At 41.2% G+C, this 23507-nt stretch overlaps 3 protein-coding genes across 3 annotated transcripts; all 3 read left to right on the top strand.

Moving 5' to 3' along the window:
* The first annotated feature begins 15 nt into the window (after nt 1-15).
* Nucleotides 16-3980, top strand: LOC126000766 (ER membrane protein complex subunit 7-like). The gene is given in 3 exon segments (XM_049767902.1): nt 16-85; nt 2744-3094; nt 3182-3980. Coding segments are annotated over 3 exon segments (909 nt in total). The 3' UTR covers nt 3670-3980.
* A 3725-nt stretch (nt 3981-7705) lies between these two features.
* Nucleotides 7706-9064, top strand: LOC126000754 (keratin-associated protein 16-1). Its single transcript, XM_049767892.1, has one exon. It carries the CDS (start codon nt 7706-7708, stop codon nt 9062-9064), a length of 1359 nt encoding a protein of 452 aa, XP_049623849.1.
* A 13217-nt stretch (nt 9065-22281) lies between these two features.
* Nucleotides 22282-23295, top strand: KRTAP29-1 (keratin associated like protein 29-1). Its single transcript, XM_049767880.1, has one exon. It carries the CDS (start codon nt 22282-22284, stop codon nt 23293-23295), a length of 1014 nt encoding a protein of 337 aa, XP_049623837.1.
* The last annotated feature ends 212 nt before the right edge of the window (nt 23296-23507 follow it).

Genomic DNA, 23507 nt, shown 5'->3' with positions numbered 1-23507 from the left:
ATTTGAGTAAAGGGCATGCTTGATTCCAGGGCAGTTCTTCTAGAAGATTCTGCAGAAGAGCTTCAGGCCAGCTCAGAACTCTCTGGTAAAGTCAGGGGAATGGCTTTGGTAAAGCAACTGTGGCTGGAAAAGGGAAGGGTTTCCTTTTGGGAGACCCCAACGAGTGCATTCACTCTAAGGATGTTATGGGAAGTGGAACTCTTCCCTGCAGCCTCAGTTTGACCAAGTCTTTCTTTCTGGGTCAATTTTTCTTGCCCTGGATTGGGCGTTTTGTCTTTTACTTGAGTTCCAGGCACCTACGAACCATTGGAAGACGAAAATTTAAAAGAATTGATTTGAATTCTCTCTGAAAGTAATTTAAACTTTGCGTGGAATAAAATAAATTCAGCGCTAGCTCTGGGAGAATACTATTTATTTTTATTCCTAGAAAGCTGTGATTTTTTTAAAATAAACAAATCTTTTTTTTCTGATTTATAATCAGAATATAGTAATGATCCCTAAAACTATGAAGTACAGAAAATGTGAAGAAAATCTAGACCCTCAAATTATTACAACTCGGTTTATTACTGATATATTTAGAGCTCTGTCCCAAGAAGAATTATAAGTGAATACATGAAATGATTATGCTTATTTTATATCCTTTGTTTTTTAAGAACTTTTGTTTTTGAATTTTTGGGTCACACCCAGTGTTGCTCAGGGGTTACTCTGGCTATGCGCTCCTGGCATGGGGGACCATATGGGATGTCAGGGGACCGAAACATGGTCCGTCATGGGTCAGCCACATGTAAGGCAAGCACCCTACCGCTGCACCATCGCTCCTGCTCCAAGGACTTTTTTTTTTATAACCCAACATTTTGCAACATACCCATAATAAAAATACTTATTTTTAGTGAAAAGTTTGATGAGATTCGACTAGCATTAAGCAATCCCCACTGCACCCAAGACACAGAACTTTATGTCAGGCATCTAAGTAGTAGAATACCTACCTGCCTTATAGCTTTGTGGACAAAAAAATAAACAAAACAGAAATTTTCATCAATCTCCAATTCTTTAATGCTTCTTTGTAGGAAATTCGCCCCCACTTTAACCCTAGTTTTAGAAACTATTCATTAAAATGATTTCTTTATGTCACTGTAAATGTTCCATTTCTTCAATATTATATAAATGAAATCATAGTATGCACTCTCATATTTAGAACAATATTACTCTTATTTTGGACCTCCAAAGTAGTGCTCAGTGAAAATAGAGACACTTGTAGAAATATTTGGTTCAATGTTTGAGGTGATGTTATATTATTGTTTGATACAGCAGTGTTGGGAACCACCAGGATCATATATGGTGTTGTAGGGTACCTATCTGAGACCCACCCATTTCTGGGAGGGGTCTTGGGAACCGGATAATAGGTGTGACTTTACCTGCAAGACCCGGCCCATTCCTGGGAGGGGTCTTGGAATAGGTAGATAAACCCGGAAGCCAGGGGATTAAGGGTCTTTGTCTTTTGGCCCTGGTGGGCTCTCGGAGGGAGATGGCTGAAATAAGACGCAGGGCAAGCCTAGAATGGCTAAATGCTTGAAAGGTTATGAGTAGGCCACACACATGTGGTGGCTAGGGCATAAATAAAGATAATGCTTCCTGAGGTCTGCCTGCTTGTGAGTCTGATTCCACCGTTCGCCTAACCTAGGACCCGCCGGCTGCATGGGGGTTGCTGAGCCATGTGGCCTGGGATTGCAGAAAGAAATCCATCGCCATCCAGCCCCATCCAGCCCCATCCTTAATTATTTAACACTACATGGTGTTGTCAGGGGACCATGACATGTCAGGGAATCAAACTCAGGACCTCATGCACGCAAAACTTATTATGTTCCAGCCTTTTGAGCTATTTCCAAGCTCACTAGAATAAAATTTAAAGAACCATTTCTTTATTACTAATTATTACTGCATTACTAATACAGCTGCCAATGATTCATTCTTTTTTATTGAATAGCATTATATTTTATGAATGAGTTAGTTTTATAAATCTTCTGATGAGGATTGGGAGAAAGCCAAAGAACAAGAGTATATACTTTGCATCTGGGAGGTCAAGGTTTGATTCCTGGCACTGCAGAAGCTCCTGAGACTTCTGGGAGTAACCCATGAAAGCACAAGGAATAACCACAGAGTATCACTGGGTGACATTCCCTCCTCACCAAATCTACTCATAAAATTTGGGTATTTCCAATATTTTTCTGTTAGGTATAAAATTACTATGGACATTCATATGAGTATTTTTGTGTGAACAATTTTTTTTGAGGCCTGGGGAATCTCTCTTAATGATTCTGTTAATTGGGCTAGTGGTTAAATGCTAGGACCTAAGGATGTATTGCTTCTCAGCCCTGTGATTTCAGATATTATCTGGGCTACACCTAGAAATGCTTTGAGAACCATATGGTGCCAAGAATTGAACCAGAGTTAGCCACATACAAAGGATACACCCAAACTCCTATACTCTTTCTAGCTTCTGGACATTTTTAAAATTATTTTAGACAAATAGCCAGAAGTTGCCTTTTTCAGGACAGTTTGTAAGCAAATGTTTAACTTTATAAGAAAATCAACTATTTTGCACAGGGATAAACTATTTTTTATTTTCACTATCAATATCTGGCATTGCAACAGCTCCTAGTCTTTGTAAGCACTTGATATTGTCTTTTTTTTTTCTTTTCATTTTAACTGTTCTAGGAAATATATAGTGGATGTTTCTTTATAGTTTGTTTCATTAAAAATACTGACTTTTTTTTTTTCCGCCCGCCCGCGGAGAGCAGCTGTCATGGCGGGCGCGCAGTGGGGCTCCCTGGCCGTGCTGCTGCCGCTGCTCCCCGGGGCCGCGCACCCATCCGAGGGGCCCGGGCCGCGCCCGAGGCGGCGGGCGGTGGTGGCGACCGCTTCAAGATCAAGGGCAGAGCCGTGGTGCCCGGTGTGAAGCCCCAGGACTGGGTGTCGGGGGCGCGTGTGCTGGTGGACGGCGAGGAGCACGTCGGCTTCCTCAAGTCTCAGGGGTTGGGGGAGATGGCCCCTGGTGCTCCCCAATTGGGATTGACATACTCCCAACGAATGGATGGTGTCTTGGGGCCCCATCCAACAGTGCTCTGGGATCATTGCTGTAGGGACTCAGGAGCCATCTGGGGAACCAGGGATTAAACGACAGATGGGAGTTTTGTGGTTCATGATATACCGTCTGGATCTTACGTAGTAGAAGTCATTTCTCCAGCATATAAGTTTGATCCTGTCCGAGTGGATATTAGCTCAAAAGGAAAAACGAGAGCAAGATATGTGAATTACATCAAAACGTCAGAAGTAGTCCGACTGCCCTACCCTCTCCAAATGAAGTCCTCCGGCCCACCTTCTTAATTCATTAAAAGAGAGTCTTGGGGCTGGACAGACTTCCTCATGAACCCAATGGTTATGATGATGATCCTCCCATTATTGATATTTGTCCTTCTGCCCAAAGTAGTCAATACAAGCGATCCTGATATGAGACGGGAGATGGAACAATCAATGAACATGCTGAATTCCAACCATGAATTACCTGATGTTTCAGAGTTTAGGACAAGACTCTTCTCCTCAAAGTCATCTGGCAAATCTAGCAGTGGCAGCAGTAAGGCCGGCAAAAGTGGAGCTGGTAAAAGGAGGTAGTCAGGTGTCACGGAGCAGGCGTTTGCACAAACATGGCAGTCCTGGGGTGGCGTTCCTGTGGAGGGAAATTGTGTGAAGCAGCGACTGTCAGCTTGAGTCATCCTGAGAGTCGGGCTCTGATAACTGTTGTGTGTGATAAGTTGTGAGCACATGTTTTGTACTTGGTACACAAGAGGATACAGCTTTCATCTTGGTCTGTATGAGGTCAATATGATGTCACTGAATTAATTACAGTGTCCTATAGAAAATGACATTAATAAATTATATGAAAAACTATACATTATATTAAAGTAAGTCTTAACACAAAAAAATACTGATTTTTTAAAACTTATTTTTATTATTAAAATTTTGCTTTAGAAAAGAATTCAAGATTTGACTGCCTGGTTGAGATTAAATCTCTAATATTTAATTTTTTGTTATGAATTGGATCAGTGTTCTAAGAACTGGCCTCTCACCCCTAGGAAAAAGTTGCAGCTAGGGCAGAGTTGTGTCAATAAGAAAAATCTGCCAAGAGGTTATAGATCTGCCAGAGGCTTTGCATAGCTATGATTCAGAGTGATTCTCCTATTGCTCATTTGAATGTTTATTGTTTATTAAATTGCTCATGGTCATGATATTTCTGTATTATAAACAGAGGCTTGCTCTTTGCTGTCCATAAAAATATTCTTTCATTTTTGCAATCACTCAGTTCGCTGCCATTTGGATAGAACTGGAGGACATCATGTTAAATGAAGTAAACCAGAAGAATAAATAAAGAATGATACCATTGATTTGTGATATTTAGAAAATAACTGCATGATGGAATGCAATGGTTTAATTGGGGATTGTCTAGAACATCTTGGCCCCAGAGTGTAGTGAGGAGAAGGAAAGAAATTGAGTGGAGGAAGAGAAAAATAAATGTGAAATAAGGGGGGGGGGCAAAAAAACTTTGGTGCATTGGTGGTGTTAAGAAAGGATGGAACTAACTATCCAAGCCACAGAGTCAACCAAAGTGAAATCATAAGATTCAAACTTTAGCAACCAAACTTAAAAATGTGTCTGTTATTATGTATGATGGTAAGCTGGGGGCAGGGGTTGATAGGGACTCTGGGATCATTGGTGGAGGGAGATTGACACTGATGGTGGGATTGGTGCTGAAATATTGTATCCCTAAAACTTAACTATGACTAACTTTGCAAATCACAATTCTTTAAAAATAAATATTTAATAAAATACTCGTTAATTCAATAAATATTCGTGATGATTCTCTTAATGTTTCCAACAGTCCTCTGGGTATGGATATACATCAGTGGATAAGTTATCTTACCATCCTGGTGATTATGTAATGTCAAGGGATATAAGAAATAAGAAAAATTAGAAAGACTAGACAGATGAGGATCATCATCTGGATTTTGTTTTTGTTTTTGTTTTTGGGTCACATCCGGCAGTGCTCAGGGTTACTCCTGGCTCTACACTCAGAAATTGCTCCTGGCAGGCTCAGGGGACCAAATGGGATGCCGGGATTCGTTCTTCTACATCTAAGGCAAATGCCCTACTGCTGTGCTATCTCTCCGACCCCTTCATATGGATTTTTGTTACTTGTTTAGTATAGGAAAATATAGTATAGAAAAAATAGTATAGTGGAGGGAGATGAGAATGTGGCCCTCTTGATGGTGTTGAAAACTCTTTCTTTGTCTTATCTTCACAAATATGTCTAAAGTGCTCTCCACTCTAGTCCCAAAGCACTGATCAGTTCAGATTGCTACCAGAAAGCTTCTAGGTAACATCTCTACATCATTAATCATCCTCCCACTTCCTGTCTTGCTTCCATTCTCCAACCCTTTTTCTTAGCCAGAGACCTTTCTTAAGAAAAAACTGGGTCAAGTTACTCCCCTGCTTGAAATCTCCAGGTTTCAGCATAAAATCTACCATTGATTCTACAAAACCTTTTTTTTTGTTTTCGGGCCACACCCGTTAGATGCTCAGGGGTTACTCCTGGCAAAGCGCTCAGAAATTGCCCCTGGCTTGGGGGACCATATGGGATGCTGGGGGATCGAACCTCGGTCCTTCCTTGGCTAGCGCTTGCAAGGCAGACATCTTACCTCTAGCGCTACCTCGCCGGCCCCTGATTCTACAAAGCCTTTTATGACTAAGTGTCTGGTAGCTTCTCTCTTACCATCAGTGCCTCTTCCTGTATTCTTGCATATTTTGTCCTGCTGATGGAACATTTTAGTTACTTCCTAAATGTATTATGTTCCTTTGATTTCCAAAGCAGATTCTTTCCTTGCCTTTTCACCTATTTTGCACCTACTTCATTTCTCTTCCTTAAAGATTCAACTTGTCTACTTTATTATTTGGGAATCTTTTAAATGCCTTCAACGTCTTGATAACTTTTCTGGTGCCTCTATAGACCCCTGTACATCTATTATTACAACATATGTACATATCCTGTTTCACTTCTGCATGTATCTATCTATCTATCTATCTATCTATCTATCTATCTATCTATCTATCTATCTATCTATCTATCTATCTATCTATCTGCTAACATTGGGTTCCTTATACTAGCAATTGCAACTCATGCTTTTTATTTTTTGAGCTTTCACACACAGCCCCATGATGATCAAGATGAATGGTTGAATGAAAGCAAAATAAAGTGAACAATTGTATACATTCATAAATGGGTGATAAATAAATGGCAATGTGGCTCAGTTTTCCTAAAGGAGAATGCTTTTTACATTGATATTGAAACATGTAGTAGAGGCAAGACAAGTCTTTCTCTAAGAATGGAGATTAGGCTTGGTAATTTTCTCCCCTGGGTCTTTCTTAAAGAACTACATTGACACAATATTTTCAGAAAACATTTAGGTACTTGAATTTTGCTCACAATATCTTTGGGAAAGACTTCTTCTCTTTTTTTCTATAGCAGTTGGGCCTTTGGAATGTCTCTTTTCAGAGATGTCACAAGTACAAGAGGCAGAATTAATCTGGAGAGCTGTCGAATGTTTAGAGTTGAGTGGGTGGAAAGAAAGGGAGAAATGTAAGCAAAAAAACTAGGTCAAGTGCTTTCCAGGAACAAGAGGAGCTAGAGCCCAGAATTAGGACTGCTCATAGAATAGGGTAGAAGAGAGTATTATGGACTGAGCATAGGATCTTAGCTCCTGAGAAAGGTTTGTACAGATAAGATGGTGAGGAAGAATGAAAGAAATCCTAGATAAGGAGGAAAATGATCTTGAGTAGATTACAAACACTTTGATTCTAATTTCCTTTTCTTTGGGACTAGAGAGATAGTACAGTGGGCAAGGCACTTGTATTTCATGAGGTTGACCTTAGTTTGCTAGCTGACACCCCATAGGGTTGGTCTCCTGAGCATCTCAAGGAATTATCTTTGAGCACAGAAAATAAACCCTGACCACAACCATTTGCCATTTGTGTCTCCCAAGTAGACTCCCTTTCCTTTCTTCCCCTGTTTCAGGGGAAGAGAAATTCCTGCCACATGAGACTAATGGTTTTAAATAAAACCTTATTTTATTTACCCTGCCAAGAACTCATTGCAGCTTCTCCCTCTGAATACCCATTTGACTATAGTGAGTGGCCAGTTACTACCTGGCCTGCACATTTGCCTATCAGAGTGAGACCATGAGAGTGGGAGAGTAACCTCTTGTGTTGCCCCCAGTGCCCAACATGGAAGACTAGCAGTTGTGAAATGATACATTCCTTTCTTCCTCCCGTGTTCATAATGCTTAGAAACACAGAACATTCAGCTTGGAGGTGAGGATGCTTATGTTAACATGACCTGTAGCTCCTAGGATTCCAAATTTAGCCTGTCAGTAAACAAATAGTTCCTATATGGGGATATAAACAGCACCAAGTTCAACAAACCTCAACATAATAAGGTGTTACTCTGCACACTGGCCCAAACAACAATGAGGAAGAGATGCTAGGGCTCCCATATGGCCCAGGCCAGGAAGGGAGTATAAAAGTGAGGGCCTCCAAAGGCCAGTCAGTCAAGGGAGCAGCTTCTTCACCCTCACAAAGAAACAAAGGCCCCTCCAAGATGTCTGGAAACTGCTGTTCAACAAGATGCCCCTCAGTACCAGCCATCTCTCTCTGCTCTACAGAAGTGAGCTGTGGAGGGCCCATTTGCTTGCCCAGTTCCTGTCCGAGTCAGACGTGGCAGCTGGTGACTTGTGAAGATAGCTGTGGTTCCTCAAGCTGTGGTGTGCAATGCTGCCCTACTCCATGTCCTGTGAGCTGTGAGGCCACACTCTGTGAGCCAGCTTGCTCTGTCAGCAGCTGCGTTCAGCCCGTCTGTTGTGAGGCCATGCTCTGTGAGCCAGCTTGCTGCCAACCTGTGTGCTGTGAGACCCCTGCCTGCCAGCCGGTCCTCTGTATGCCTGCATCTTGCCCGTCCATCCTCTGCAAACCCATCTGTGAGCCCAGCTGCTGCCAGCCTGTCATCTGTGAGCCCAGCTGCTGTTCATCTGTCTGTGCTATGCCTAGTCCCTGCCAACCAATGCTCTGTGAGCCCGCTTGCTGTCAGCCCGTGTGCCCCTCGCCGAGTGTCTGCTCCTCTGTCTGCTCGGTGAACAACAGCTGCCCAGCTGTCTGCTGTGAGTCCAGTCCCTGTGAGCCACCTTGCTCTGAGGCCAGTGTCTGCCCACCAACTCCTTGCATGGCTCTGGTCTGTGAGCCTGTCTGTCTCCCCTCTGTCTGCTGTGTTCCCAGTCCTTGCGAACCACCTTGTGACTCCAGCTCTTGCCAAGATCCCTCTTGTTGCATCTCTAGCATCTGCCAACCCATCTGTTCTGAGTCCAGCTCCTGCTCCCCAAGCATCTGTGTGACTAGTCCTTGCCAAACTACCTGCTACATAGTCAAGCGCTGTAGGTCTATGTCTTGTGAGCCTTCTTCTTGCCAACCTTCCTCTTGCCAACCCCTTTCTTGCCGTCCAGGGTCTTCTGCATCTGCTGTCTGCCAACCAGCTTGTGCAAAGAGCTTCTACATACCCAGCTCCTGCAAGCCATCCTGCACCACTTCCGTTCCCTATCGCCCCATCTGCCGTCCCATCTGCTCTGGACCCATCACCTACAGGCAGCCCTATGTGACATCCATCTCCTATCGCCCCTCCTGCTATCGCCCATGCTACTCCATCGTGCGCCACCCAACACGTATTACTTCTATCTGTTACCGTCCTGTCTGCTCCCGCCTGGTCAGTACTGACATCTGTAAACCGGATTGCAAGGATACTACTCCCACTCAACCAGATTGTGGTGATGCAACGCCTGGCAAGGTGGAAGTCATTGATGTCAATCCCTGCCAGCCTACTGAGCCTAAAGCTCCAAGTCCTCCTGCCTGTGAGGTTACATCCAACCAACCAGCTACTTCCAAAGGTACTCCCAAGAAAGCCGACAAATGAATTGACCTCCATCAACAATTTTTGCGAAATAAGTGAAGAGCAAGAAAGAAAGCTTGACTGCACTCTCCCAGGCTCCTTAGGACTAAGCTAGAATTTCAGCACCATCACTTGCTATTGCATATACTTCAAAGAACTCACTAGAAATGTCAGTTCCTAACAGTCCAGATGAAGGCCCTCTGGTCTAAGTAAGGGACTTTGTGAGTTCCTTTTTGCTGCTGCCAACAAGAAGAAATGTGCTGCCTTACTGCATCTCAAGTCTCTGCTGGCCTGTATTTTTTTTTTTTGCAGTATGCAAAAGAGTAGTATGCTTTTTTTGAATTGGTTCCTTTGGAACATCTATGAGGTAGAGATATTTAAATGTTCAATAAAAGCAGCTAAGTTGAAGTGACTTGTTCTCATTGCTCTATTGTTAATGCAATGTTCTTAGTAGCTGACTTGCTTTATCTTTGAGAGAAACTTCATCCATCATTCCTTCTTTCCATTCATCCTTTCATCCATCCATGATCCAAGAAACATTAGATAACTGTGAAGGGCCAGGGTATGTGTTAGGCTCTACTTAGAGAAAAAAGGATGAGAGTCTTAATGTCTTCTCTCAGTTGATCAGGTTGAGACAATGACTGTAATCCATTGGCTGAGAACTGAGAGAGAGTCCAGAACACAACACAGGACACCTAACTTTGCAAGGCGAATCTAAGAATTCTTCATAATTGTGATTCTGAAGCAGAGTTTTGTAGCACATGTAGGAAATTGCCAGTTAGACAATAAGAAAGAAGATCATAACTCCTCAGGAACTGGAACATTCTCCCACCCAACCAACTGAAAACCAGCTCCCAAAGTGAAAAACCAGCTTCTCACTTTGCCTTGCCTCAGCCCGGGAAGAAGCTGCCACTGCTGTTGCTGATGTATTGCTCTTGGTGGTCCCTTTTCTCCTACCTCCCTTCACTGTGAACTGTTGTTCACTACTGAATTCAGTTTTTGAGAGATCCCCAACTTGAGAACATTTCCTGACCCATGACTGCTGGAAACCCCTTTTCAGACTCCACAAGACCATGTCATAAGCTGAAGTTGTGCTCTGGATTTTATCCCTCAGCCACTGTTTCAAAAGATTTAAAGGGGATATGTATATTTCCTATGTATATTTCTTTATATGTATTTCCTTAATAGGTAAATTCTTATTGTGTATTTCCTTATGTAGATGTAGTTTTGCATTGTTTCTTTTTGCATGGACACATTAAAATGGGGGAAATCTATGTAAAGAAGGAAATTCTTATCTAATATGGATAAGAACTCATAAATTTTATATTTTAAGGTGGTCTTTCACCCTGAACATTTGCAGAGAGACTTGACTTAGGCTTCAGTCAATTGGACATTGGCCATTCTCACCTGTACCTTGGATCCCATATTTGGAACTGGCACACTTTTTGCACCAGCACTAGGAATTGAACTTCTACTGTAGAAGACCCTAATACTGCCCTGACACCGACTTATTTCAGAGTGGGTTCATATGACATCCTGACAACTTGGAATCAGCAACAACTTTCAGGGCAGATTTCCTTGCCTCATAATCTAACAATGAGATGAAACCAGAAGACACTCAGTGACACCCTGACTTCAACAGAACCTAGAATCTAGAATCTGTGCAAAAATCAAGATCTCTAAAATAAAAAATCAAGAAACCTGACTGCAACAACTGTGATTGAGAAGAACATTGAGAAGAAAGACTTTGGGGTTAGACAACTTAAGTATACCAAGAGCCTCTTGTTGGTCTTATGGGAAGATGCTTCATGTGTTGGGTCTCCCTGTTTTTAGACCAAAGATTTTTCCTTTCTATTTTCCCCAACTTTTGCTGAACCTATGCAAAAAAGTCACCCCATTTTATTGCTTTTCCTTCTTTTAATTTTTTTTCTTTTTTTCTTTTATAAATAGGGACTCTCGCCTTTTCCACAGAAACAGGGACAAAGTGGTCTCATTGGTGCATTGGTGGAGAAAAAAGATGACAGAACTAAATTTTTAAGTCAAAGTCAACAACAATAGAATCAAGAGACTTAAATTTTAACAATATAAACATAAATGGGCCTATTATACTGACAGGCCAGGGTGGTGCAGTAGGATGCACTATGGGATGATTGGTGGAGGGAGGTAAACACTGGTGGTGGGAATGGCCCTGATTCACTGTATATCTGAAATTGTATATCTGAAACTGTATATCTGTATATCTGAAATTCAACTCTGAAGGACTTTGTAGATCACAATGGTTTCAATAAAGTAAAATAAAAAAATTATAAAAGAAGGAAGATCATTTCATGCAAGAAAATACATACACATAGATTAGAGAACATACTATTAGATGAGTAAACAGTGACCTTCCCTTGATAGTTTTATATGCTAGATATAAGGTTTGGTTTAGGGTTTACAGAAAGGTATTGGTACAGGAGCAGTGATGTTGGGTCTCTGTGGTGTCCATTGTTACCAGGTTTTTTAAAAAAATACTTTCAATAATGAAAATATTGAATCATAATAGTATTCCAATTCAGAGTTAGAATGTTGAAAAGTTTGCTAAAAAGTAAAGGAGAAGAAAAAGGAACTTCCTGTATGGGGAGGAACTTTCTATAGGACTAAGTTAAATATGCCTCATTTTGTGCGGGTTTTTGAAGTAAAAAAAAGGAGTATTTGTGTAGGCTTTAAAAAGTATTTTGCCTTCATTATCAATTAATACAAATGTTTTCAAGAAAAAAATGTTTTCAAGGATACAAGGCTCCTGCAGAATGGACTGACTGGTCTAAGTACTTTGGGTTTTGTGATTTGCTTTAGGCATTACCTATTATCTTAGTCTCTCAGTGAGGCAGAAAGTCTCAGAAAATTTTAGAGCATGGGCTGGCCCTTAAAGATGAGATGCACTTTAGGTTAACGGGGATAGATGGAACTGCTGGCAAGGGGAAACCGAGACTTCCTCTTTCGATATCAAGGATCTTAATATAGAGACTAGAAGAATATTGAGTTTTGGAATGTCACTCTGGCTTTGATATAGAGAACAGTATGGAGGTCTTCAATATAGGGAGACAGGTGCAAAAGTCAATGGCTTTGAAGCTCCCAGGGTGTGAAAATTACAAGTGGGAAGCTCATTTTTATAAAAAAAAAAAAAGAAGTAAATATGGATTTCTTGCCTAAGAGTGTTTCTTATGATCTTTTTTTTTTGTGTAAATTTTATACATAAACTCCTACAGTTCTTAATGAGGAGTCTATTTAAAATAATCACTCTGCACCTTTACTACACAGAATGTAAAGCTATCCCTTATCTTCAGGAAACAGCTTAGGCAGACCCTGAGCACAGGAACTCTCAATTTTGGCACTAGTCACAATTCGGACTGGATAATTCTTTGCTATAAATTGTAGGCTGTCCTGTAAAACCTATATAGGAAGCTAAGTTTGACTTCTTGTCTATTATAATTAGATGTTAGTATCCCTGGAGTGTGATAATCCCACATCTAAGTATTGGCAAATACTCTCTGTAGCAGCATTATCTCTGTTTGAAAGACATCTAAGTAGGACAACAGCAGGAGAAGTTTAAAATGAACCCTCTTAGACCTGTTAGTATTGGAATTATGTCTTATTAGGTCATTGGTATTTTTCTCCATTTTTTTCCAGTTAAGGGGGAAATAGGTCAGGGAATTTATGTTTCTTGGAATCCATGTTTCTTGCACATCATAACAATTCCATATCAGATTTCTTTTCTCCTATTTTGTAGATGAATATGAAAGAGAAACAATCCATCTAATCACGAGCAAAGAAAAGAAAATGTATACATTTGTGCATATTTTGATATAATCATGGAATATTTTTGATATTCTGAAGATGAATGGAACTCCTATATGCAGCATTCTAGGATATATGGAATGTTAGATGGTAGAAACATCCCTCAGAGACCATGTAGATGCTCAGTGTTCCAAACTAACACACACACACAGTATATATTGTACATGCACACACATAAGCATATACACAAATAGATACATTGTTGTTGATCATAATTCTGTAATACACAGTTCCAAACACCTATTATCTTGACTTTTAAAGCTGGAATCCTGAAAAACAGAAAAGTGAAAATTCAAGTAGAAGATATAAGAATATTTCTTTGCCAAATGTTTTAATTCCTTGTAACTTTTGCCCTTTCACAGAATGCCAGGTCTGCCTTCAGACAATATCCTTCAAATATTTAACAAGCTCAGTACCTACTATTTTGGGGGGTGGGTAGGTTTGACCCAATCCAGCAGAGCTCAGAGGCTATTCCTGGTTTTAGGCTCAGGAATCACTTTTTTTTTTTTTTTTGGTTTTTGGGAAGACCCACTGATGCTCTGGGGTTACTCCTGGCTCTGAGCTCAGAAATTGCTCCTAGCTTGGGGGACCATATGGGATGCTGGGGATCAAGCCCAGGTCTTTCCTGGGTCAGCCGTGTGCAAGGCAAATGCCCTACCACTGTGCTATCATGCTAGCCCCATAAATGCATGAATTTTAATGAGTTTTTCAGAACTGAAGTTTTGGGATTTTGGTCTTTTAGGATTATAATTTTCAGGATTTTATATTGTAAGAGTAAACATTTGTTTTTTTGGGGGGGCTACACCCAGTGGTGCTCAGGGGTTACTCCTGGCTGTCTGCTCAGAAATAGCTCCTGGCAGGCACGGAGGACCATATGGGACACCGGGATTCGAACCAACCACCTTTGGTCCTGGATCGGCTGCTTGCAAGGCAAACGCCGCTGTGCTATATCTCTGGGCCCAACAGTATACATTTGGGATCATATATTTTGGAATTATAACTCAAACATACATACATTGTTATGTTCATTATATTGAACATAAAATTTAGAACAGTTATAAAGTTGATAACATACAAATGATAAAAAGTCCAGTTCTGTTCAAAGCCTTTTATTCATTACCATAGGTCTTTATTTTTATTTTTTGGTTATAGTGGTGCTCAGGAATTACTTCTGGCTCTTCACTCAAGAATCACTCCTGGCAAGGCTCAGGGAACCATATGGGATGCTGGAGATCAGTCCTGGGTTAGCTTCATGCAAGGCAAGCACCCTATCACTGTACTGAGACAGCCCTATCACCACAGGTCTTGATGTGATCAAGAAAACAGAACAGTCATTGGTGAAATTGGCTGTTTTCAATGGCTAAGACATAAAACACATCAGAAGAGTAAGTTGTCCCATCTTTTTCCAGCTTTACTGAGGTATAAATGACAAAACTTTAGATGCTTAACTCATCCTGTGATAACTTGATACAGATATTGTATAAAAGAATTCCCCCATTATCTCACATATTTTTCCCTTTAGCGAGTATATTTAAGGTCTACTCTCATTCTTATTGCTTTGTTCCAGTTCTTTTTTCTAACTTTTATTATAATACTGTGATTAACCAAATTGTTCATAATATAATCATTTCAGACAATAAATGTTCAAGCACTTATCCCATCACCACTGTCACTATTTCTCCACCAGTATCCCCAGTCACCCACCCAACACCATAACCTCCAGGCAGACACAAACAAATTTACTTCATGTTGCTTATTACAACATAAAGGGAACTAGAATTGTCAACTCTTATATCAACAAGGGCCAATTTGAAATCATTATTTTATCGCTTCATTGTGTTATTAAAACCAGTGTCTAAGGATTTACATAATTGTGGTTATTGCTAGTTGAGCCTTCTGTGTTACTGTTTAGGTTCACTGAGGTTGGTAGGTTACTATATAATTTTTCCATCAGATTTCCCATAATACATTACTATAAGATTATAATTTAAAATTAATATTATTATAAGATATAATATTTCTTACATATTATCAGGTATACCTTACTTTAAACTATTAAGGCATAGCATGGCCGTGAAGTCCAGGACTTATAGATCTAAAACAAATTTGGTGGGTTGGGCTATTTCTATCAGAGTGTAGGATGTGGCAATAGGCTGCTGTAGCTTATGCAGAAATGGGAATCTGCCCTCCTCCTTTCTGAGCATATCACAGAGGTATCAGCCCAGATTGGGTTACCTAGAAAGTATAGGCAGCCATTATTTTTTCCTAAAACTTACTCTCTTACCAAATTATTTTAATTATTCAGTGAAATACTTGATATTTTGCAGTGAAATATATTTCAAATATAATTTCAGTGTTGTCAAATGTATTTACCATGTTCGACATTTGATCACAGTTTCTTGTGCTCTCCTATCAACATACTGAGAGTTCTTTCTTTCTTTCTTTTTTTTTTTTTTAATTTTTGGGCCCCATGCAGTGGTGCTTATGGGTCACTTCTGGCTCTGCACTCAGAAATCACTCCCAGCAGACTTGGGGGTCCATATGGGATTCTAGGAATTGAACCTAGGTCCGTCCTGGGTCAGCTGCATGTAGGGCTAATGCCCTACTGCTGTGCTATCCTCCTGCCCCAAGAGCTTCCTGCTTAAGAGGAAGGTGGGAAGAAAGCAATCAGAAAAATGAATGAGTTTCAGGCAGATGGTGAGTCCCTTGTGATGTGTACTGGGAGAAGACTCTAGAACCCAAATCAGCTTAGAAGCATGAAGAGCTTTGAAATCTATCATCCATTTTAAAAGGTGAATCCTATTAGATGTAGAATTCCTGACTTAGAGTGTCATGGCCTGCTTGGTCTGGACACTAAGGGAATCATCAAGGTCCCTGAGGAAGGTGGGTGCTTAGATGGGCAAAGAGATCACAGACTCAGAAGTGAGGCTCAAGCTCTGCTCTATTTATTGAATGTTAAAACTGGAATACTTATACTCAATTTATTGGCAAGGTATAATTGCAGACATAACTATTAGTTCCTAAGTTAAAAACACAGGACAAATTGTTCAGGGCAAAATGTATGTTTATATTTTACTGATCTAGGGCAGTTTCAAGAGTCTGCGCTGCTTTTTGCTATCTGAAGTTTCTGTTAGCACAGTCAGTTTTCAAAGACTGGTAATTTTTTATTTTATTTTTTGGCCTTGTTCATGAATTTTGATCTGGGCCCTAAAATATTAACCCTTAATATGACTGCACTTAGTCTAACAGCAAAGCTAGTCTTGAGAGAGGTTAATAATTTTGTAAGACTAAGAAAGAATTGCTTGAGCATACACAACTGCTCATGACAGGGTGGGTTTATAGAAATATGAGTGGTCTTCAAAAAATGCTCAAAGAAAGGTCCTTAGGATATTAGTGAAGTTATGTCTCAAATAATATTTATGCTTTTGGTTCATTAATGCCCTCCTTTTATGGGTGATTCTCAAGTCCAATGCCCTTCTTTGTGGGTACAGCCAGCTAAGTCCTTTCAAGCTTATGCCCTTCCTTATAAGTATGGGTGGCTAAGTCCTCTCAAGCCTGGTACTCTCCTTTGGTCTCAGGTCAGATTTCCTTACACAGTAGTGATCATGGCATTGGTGGACGTGGCACTAGAGCATGGCAGATCCATCCAGCAGTGAAGGCTCTAAACCTGGAACAAGTGAAGCTAAGTTTATAAAAAAATGACTATCAAGAATTCTAAGTTCTCACCATTGACACAGCCCTAGCGAGAGACCTTGGAGTCATATAGAAAAAATGTCTATAAAGTAGAGGAAAAAGTACACATTTTCCTATCCTGGGGTCAGTGGAGAGAAGATGTCTTTATTGCCACCTGAGAGATGAGTACTATTTCTTTAATTTGTGGTGTGCGTACTCTATCTTGTGACTATATCTGCTGCACTGCTTAGAATGTGTGCTTGACTCTTTCTCTCTGAAAAAATCTACATTCCCTCAAACGTGCAACTTGCTTTCTTTATCACTCTTCCCAAATAAATTTATTATGCTTCACAATTTCTCTCCTCCATGAAATTCTTTGCTGCGAGGGAAGAAGGAACCAGGGAGGAGAAGTTAGGACTGATTTCTCTTTTCCTGCAAAGTGCAATTCTGCAGTCCAGCTTGAGTTCCATGGCTTCAGAGACGAATTCCTCTGTCCTGTAGATCAAGTGGAATTCAAGGACAGTTTGATCATTGTCACGTGGAGCTGGTGACATGAAAGTTCTGTATCATGCAAGTGTTCAAAGCTGATTTTCATTAGTCCTAAATCTCCACAGACAGTTCAGTAGTGAACAGAGGTGTGCGAAGAGTAAAGTTACAGACATCATGCTGAGACTGCTACCCTCTCAGTTCCCTGACTTCACAAAAGTCATCTGCAGCAGATATAAAACTTTGAAAACAAAAAGCTACAGTTTGTAAGGGTATTGAATAGTGGCACCTTTTCAGATTAGAGTTGGCATGGTTTCTAAAGTATGTTTCTCAAGTTCACATTTTGATTGGCTTATTGGAGAAAACAAAATATTTTCTAATGAGAAATGAGAATTGTGGTGGGGGATATAGGCATTCACGAATAAAACATAGGTTAGGGATTCATATTGCTCACATACAAAAAAAGTAAGGACATGGAGAGTGAATAAAACAATTGAAGCTCAGACATAAAAAGGAAGGCAGAGGAAAGCCATTAAAATGATAAGGAAAATGACACTAAGCACTGTTCAGATAAACAAACAAATCAACCAGGGTTGGTGAGATAATACAGCAGGTAGCGTCCTCACCTTATACTCTGCTTAGCAGGGTTTGATTCTCAGCATCTCATACATCCCCAAGCACTGCCAGGAGTGACTCCTGAGCATAGAGCCAGAGTGAGCCCTGAACATCACTTGGTATGGTCCAAAAGCCAAAAGCCAAAAGCCAAAAAACAAACAAACAAACAAAAACCCTTTAAAAATGAGGGCAAGGAAGATGACAAGAAGCATTTTGTAGCATTTTGAATTTTTTCATTTTGGTTTTTGGTTTTGGTTTTTGGGCCATACCTGTTGATGCTCAGGGGTTACTCCTGGCTATGTGCTCAGAAATTGCTCCTGGCTTAGGGGACCATATGGGACACCAAGGGATAGCTGTTCATCCTAGGCTAGCATGGGCAAGGCAGATGCCTTATCCCTTGTGCCACAGTACCGACCCCCATTTTGTAGCATTTTGAAAAGTACCTTACAGAATTTTTTATAATTGGAGAGACCAATAAAGACAATAATAATCTAAGAAAAATCAATGCATTTTGATGAATAAATTGTTGATACTTTGAACACTTGGGTAATGAACCAACATGTCCACTAAGTGAATTATTAGTAGGGCCAGATATTGAGAGACTGCTATGGAGCTGCCAAAGCTACGATCTCTCCATTGCAGCCTACACTTCAAGTAAGAATTGCATGTGGGACAGTGAAGGAGGCTAAAGTAATTAGGGAGCCAATCCACCCAGGAAAAGGTCCAGAGGAAAAGGAGATGTTGCAAGTCAGCCCTTGATGGGGTTGACTGATGGAGGGATGGAGGATGAGGTCTTTCCCCTCCAGCTCGGAGCATGCGTCTGCCACCCTGTCCAGCCGATGGTTCTGAGGTGAAACGGTGGGTAAACAGCTCGCAGACAGTCAGGCTTGTGGAAATATAAGCTTTATTCAGTGGACAAGACTGAAGTCCAAAGACTCAGCATAAGTTCCAGCAAAAAGCCTCTCGCCTTCACAGACCCTTGTTTTTATCACCCAGAATCAGGTACCACCAATGGTGGGATCAGATACCACCCAATGGTGGAAGCAGAATCAGGTACTACCCTAGGGTGGGGGCAGAATGTCAGGTCACACCCTAGGGTAGGGCACAATCAACGATCAGGGTAGGGTCAGTAACATAATAATCCCCTAAAATATTTACATACACAACAAGGAGAGACCTTAATGAAAATCTCTTGACAAGGTAGACTCAATCCTATAGAAATTTTGCAATGAGGTTTTCAAAATGCATACCACTGCTGGAACTGAGTTGATATATTCATAAAACTCAAAGGTTGTTGATATTATTGTATGCTTTAAATAATTACATTTACTAAATTTAATTATTTAAAATAGTTTAAATAATTTCTGGTAAGTTTTTTTATTTGAAGTTGGAGTATAAAGAAACAGAAAGGCAATAAATAATAATCAATGCTAGCAGACTTTGAGAGTTGCTCTTTAGAACTGAATTTCTAAGAGTGGGGGGATGCAGTGAGCTGGGACCTAGAGACAATATGAGAGGAATGCTGGCATGCTAATGGAGGGTGTGGTGTATACTTGAAACATTATTATTAACAGTATTGTAAATCATGGCATCTACATAAAACAGAACAAAATTCCAATAGAAAACGCTTGTCTTCTCATGTATTGAGAGTAAGTATTCATACTAGTTTGATAGGGACTGATTAGTTACTGGAGTTGGTAGGTGGTCTCTAAAAAGAAGCTCTTTTGCACAAAGTTAGTGCTCTATTACTACATATTTTATTTATTTATTATTAATTTATTTCTCCCTTATTTTATTTACATATTTTATTTGTTATTATTATTTATTTATTTCTCCCCTTTTCTCCTTTGGGTCAGAATGACTAATAGAGATAAGATGAAAAGACTGACTTAGGTTTCAATCTGCTTCTATTCCTTATTGCAAAGATTCAGTGCAAAATGCAACCAAGGACATAAAATATACCTTGTTCTCAAGTGTGCCATCAATGGCAAAATAATAAAAATGGTCATTGTTATTAGTGATACTGCAAAGTGAATTTCAGGAAAGCAACATGGGGAAGTTCTTGAAGGAGATCAAGACTCCGAAGATTCTGCCTGCTCTTGAAGAAAAGAACTTCAGGTGGAAAACCAAAGCAGGCAGGTAGGTAGGGACCCCCATGACAATGAAATCTTGAGATGTAATAAAAACAAGAGAATGATTTGGAGAAGTCACCTCATCATTGATAAGAGTTTAACCCCATGCCACTGCAGAGCCAAAGAAGACTGGACCCTGAACCAAGAGAAGCTCTAGAAGGAATATAGCCCAGGAAAGAAGTACCAGAAAAGATCAATTACCCCAACCCTTCACCATGGCAAAAACAATAACAGGCAATAACAGGATTCTTACCTAGGTAGAAAGCCCCATGTGGGGCAGATTGGAAAAAAATCTATAAAGACCAACTTAGAACAAAGAAAAGCACACATGTGTTGCCTGAGTATATATGATTTCCAAGCACATATCACCTGCATCTCCCAACCTGAGATGTGAACTTTTTCATACTTTAACTCTAGGACATGTACTGAGGCTCGCTCCAGCTTTGGAGAAGCCTGCTCTCTTCCTTGAGTGTGTTACTCTTATCCTCTCACTCCCCTTCCTAGTACCTCTAAATAAAATCTGTTCTTACTGTTTGTCTCCTTCTGAAATTATTTCTCTGAGGGAAGGTGACTGACTTGAGATGCCTGTAATATTGAAGACTGACTTCCTTTTGCCTGCGAAGAGCAATTCCCCTCTTCAGACTGAGAAAATATCTCAGGTGGTGGGATTTAGTCCCAAGGTCAGTTGATGAAGTGGACTTCAGGTGCGACTTGAAGGCTGCCCAGTTGGGTTGGCGGGGTTTGGTGTCCATACTGTGCAGGAGCTTGCCACAGATTTTATCAGTCTTAAATCTCCCCAGCCACTTCCCTGAGTGATGGAAGGTGGGTTGAGAAAAGGTAGATTCTCTTCTCATGGCTGCAGTCTTTCTCCTTGCCACTTCACATAAGTCACCCCAGGACACCCCCCAAAACTGGCATTAGAAGTAACTAGAGATGTAAGGTAAGTTTATCTGAGAAATAAAGGAAGGGACAGAGAACTCACCCTAAACTGAGTGAGAATTTCTCCAAGACAAAGATTGTGTAAAAGAAATATAAGAAAGTAAATGAAGTAAAGATGAAGGAAAAAAAAGGAATTATAACTGTCTCCCTAAGATGTGTTATCAGGGGAGAGAACTGGGAACTGTTGATGATTTTCTTTGATATTCTGGTTTCCTGGGGGGGGGGGGGCGGGCAATACCTAGCAGTGCTCAGGGGTTATTCCTGACTCTGCACTCAAGAATTACTCCTGGCAGGCTCAGAAATGCTGGAAATAGAACCTAGGTTGGATGCATGAAGGAAAGCACCATACCCACAGAACTATTGCTCCAGCTCCTTTCTTTGAGATTTTTTTTTTACCTCAATAACACAAAAATTTATTACTAACACACAATAGCAATAAAATCACGGGTATTTTGGCTCTATTGTTCCTGGATAAAGGTGTTGTCTATCCATATATCTGCACATATTCATATGAGTGTGTCCATATCACTAAAAGAAAGCCCTATTTCTTGTGTTTTGAAGGAAAATCCAAATGTAGGTATTGAGCAGCTCCTGTAATTCATCCATGTTGGCCTGTTTATCCCCAAATGGCATTTAAGTAACTTTCAGTAACTGAAAGCGAGCAATAAATGCTGTGGCCATTTTTTTTTCATTTAACCAACTTTATTACATACATGATTGTATTTGGGTTTCAGTCATGTAAAGAACACCACCCATCACCAGTGCAACATTCCCATCACCAATGTCCCAAATCTCCCTCCTCCCCACCCAATTCCCGCCTGTACTCTAGACAGGCTTTCTATTTCCCTCGTACATTCTCATTATTAGGATAGTTCAAAACGTAGTTATTTCTTTGAGATTCTGAGGTTGGTCTTTATCCAGTGTTGGAATGCCTCTACCCAGGAGGCCAGAAGATGCTCTGAACCTGAATTGTGCATCTCAAAAGTTTTCAGAGCCCCTAGAATAAAAACTGTACTTCAAATACCTTCTTGTCTATGTGTTGATCTCCCATGCCTGCAGCATTGAGGACTTGCCTCCTAATTTTCTGCCAATTTTGACACTTGAGGGGGGCAGAGTGTCATTTCCTGACTGTTGTAGGGGAGTAAGGGTAGGGCTGCATTCCTGACTGAGGATCAGACTGCTCTGGCAGGGCTGTGGCTTCCTGATGAGAGGGTAGTGTAGACAGAGGCCTGCTTCAGGGAGGCTGCAGAGCAACCTGTAAATGAGAGACAGCTCATTCCAGAGCAGGAACAGCATCAAGGAATAAAAACACTGCAAAAAAAAAAATCACCTCCCAACTCAACAGACAAGTTTCTAAAGTGGGGACAACATCTCCCAGGCTCCAGAAGCCTGCTAATCAGATGTTTGTATGCATATGAGTGGAAACAATAACAAGGAAAAGATGCTCTGGGTCAGGACAACATCCCCAAGGAAGAACTATATAAGCCCCTTGGAGTAGATGTTTTGCAAACTCCAGGACATCTGAATCTGCAACTTGTTCTCAAGGTCAGCCCCAGCAGCATGGCAGAAGGCTGTTGTCCTGCAAATATCATGGCCATGCCCACCATTTCCATGTGCTCCAATGGTGGCAGCTTCCGAAGGGGACTCTGTTTGCCTAGTGCCTGCCGAAGCAGAACATGGCAACTGGTAACATGTGAAGAAAATCGTCAGGCATCTGGCAATGTCCCGGAGAGCTGTGGGCCAACTGCTTGCCAACCTCCCTGTCTGCCAGCAATGTCTTGTGTGGGTTTTGCCTGCCAGCCCATTTGTTCTTACACAACCTGCGAGTCTAGCACCGGTCAGTCTCCCTGTGTGGTGAGCTCATGCCAATCCTATGGTTCAGAATCCAGTGGGCATCATCAAGCTCAGTGCTGTGGCCAGCCAAGCTCCAAACAGAAACCAGCTTGTGCATCTGGGTCAGGCCAGCCGGCCTGTGACCAACCAATGGACAGTGATTCTAAACCCTGCAAGCCACCCTGCTCTGAGGTAACTTCCTGTAATGAAACTCCTTGCCCACCAAGTGCCTGTGTAGCTTGCCCAGGCCAACCAAGTTGCTGCCAAGCTGGCTCATGCCCATCTATGTGTTGTGAGGTCCAGTCCTGCCAATCAACGTATTATCAACCCATCTGCTACATTTTTAAGCCTTTACAAACTGCTCTGCCTATGCCTGTTCCCTGCCAGTCTTCGCCTTGTGTGTTCAATTCTTGCAATCCTCCTTGCTATGTACCCTCTCCTTGCCAGCCACTTTACTGCCAAACAGCTCCTTCCTTATCCATCATGTGCCAGCCAATGACTCCCTGCTCACCTCCTTGCTCTGTAACGACCACTTGCAAACCAGCTTCCGGTGGCACTGGTTGTTCTGACCCTCCTACTTGTGGATCTACTTCCTGCAACCAAGGAGGCTGCCAACCCTCTTCCTGCCAGCCAGCTTGTTGTGTGACAGGTGTGGGGAAGATGTCCATTGGTGGTTCTAATAGCTTCCAAGCAGCTTCTACAAATGTCTGTAATGTCAGTACCTGCTTTCCCACTTCCTAAAAACTCAGCTCTGAGTCTGGCTTCTGCAAAGTGCCCGTTCTAAGTTCTGCTGCTGCCTGAAAGACTGAGCCAGACCTGATGCAAGCCTCCAAATGAGCACAGTTGCTGCTCATTTGTTGCTTTTTTATAGAATCAGCCCCAGGTTTTTCCACTGACAGGCCAGCTCTGTTGGAGAAAAGAGACCCTTTTTTTTCTCAAGCATGGTCCACGCT

Source organism: Suncus etruscus, chromosome 1 (genome assembly GCF_024139225.1).
Source record: "Suncus etruscus isolate mSunEtr1 chromosome 1, mSunEtr1.pri.cur, whole genome shotgun sequence".
Taxonomy (NCBI): domain Eukaryota; kingdom Metazoa; phylum Chordata; class Mammalia; order Eulipotyphla; family Soricidae; genus Suncus; species Suncus etruscus.
The sequence above is the reverse complement of the archived record's forward strand: the minus strand, read 5'-3'. Positions and strand labels throughout refer to the sequence as shown.

What these genes read in the sequence shown, in the direction of transcription:
- KRTAP29-1 (XM_049767880.1), top strand. Translation starts at nt 22,282, where the DNA reads ATGGCAGAAGGCTGTTGTCCTGCAAATATCATGGCCATGCCCACCATT.
- LOC126000754 (XM_049767892.1), top strand. Translation starts at nt 7,706, where the DNA reads ATGTCTGGAAACTGCTGTTCAACAAGATGCCCCTCAGTACCAGCCATC.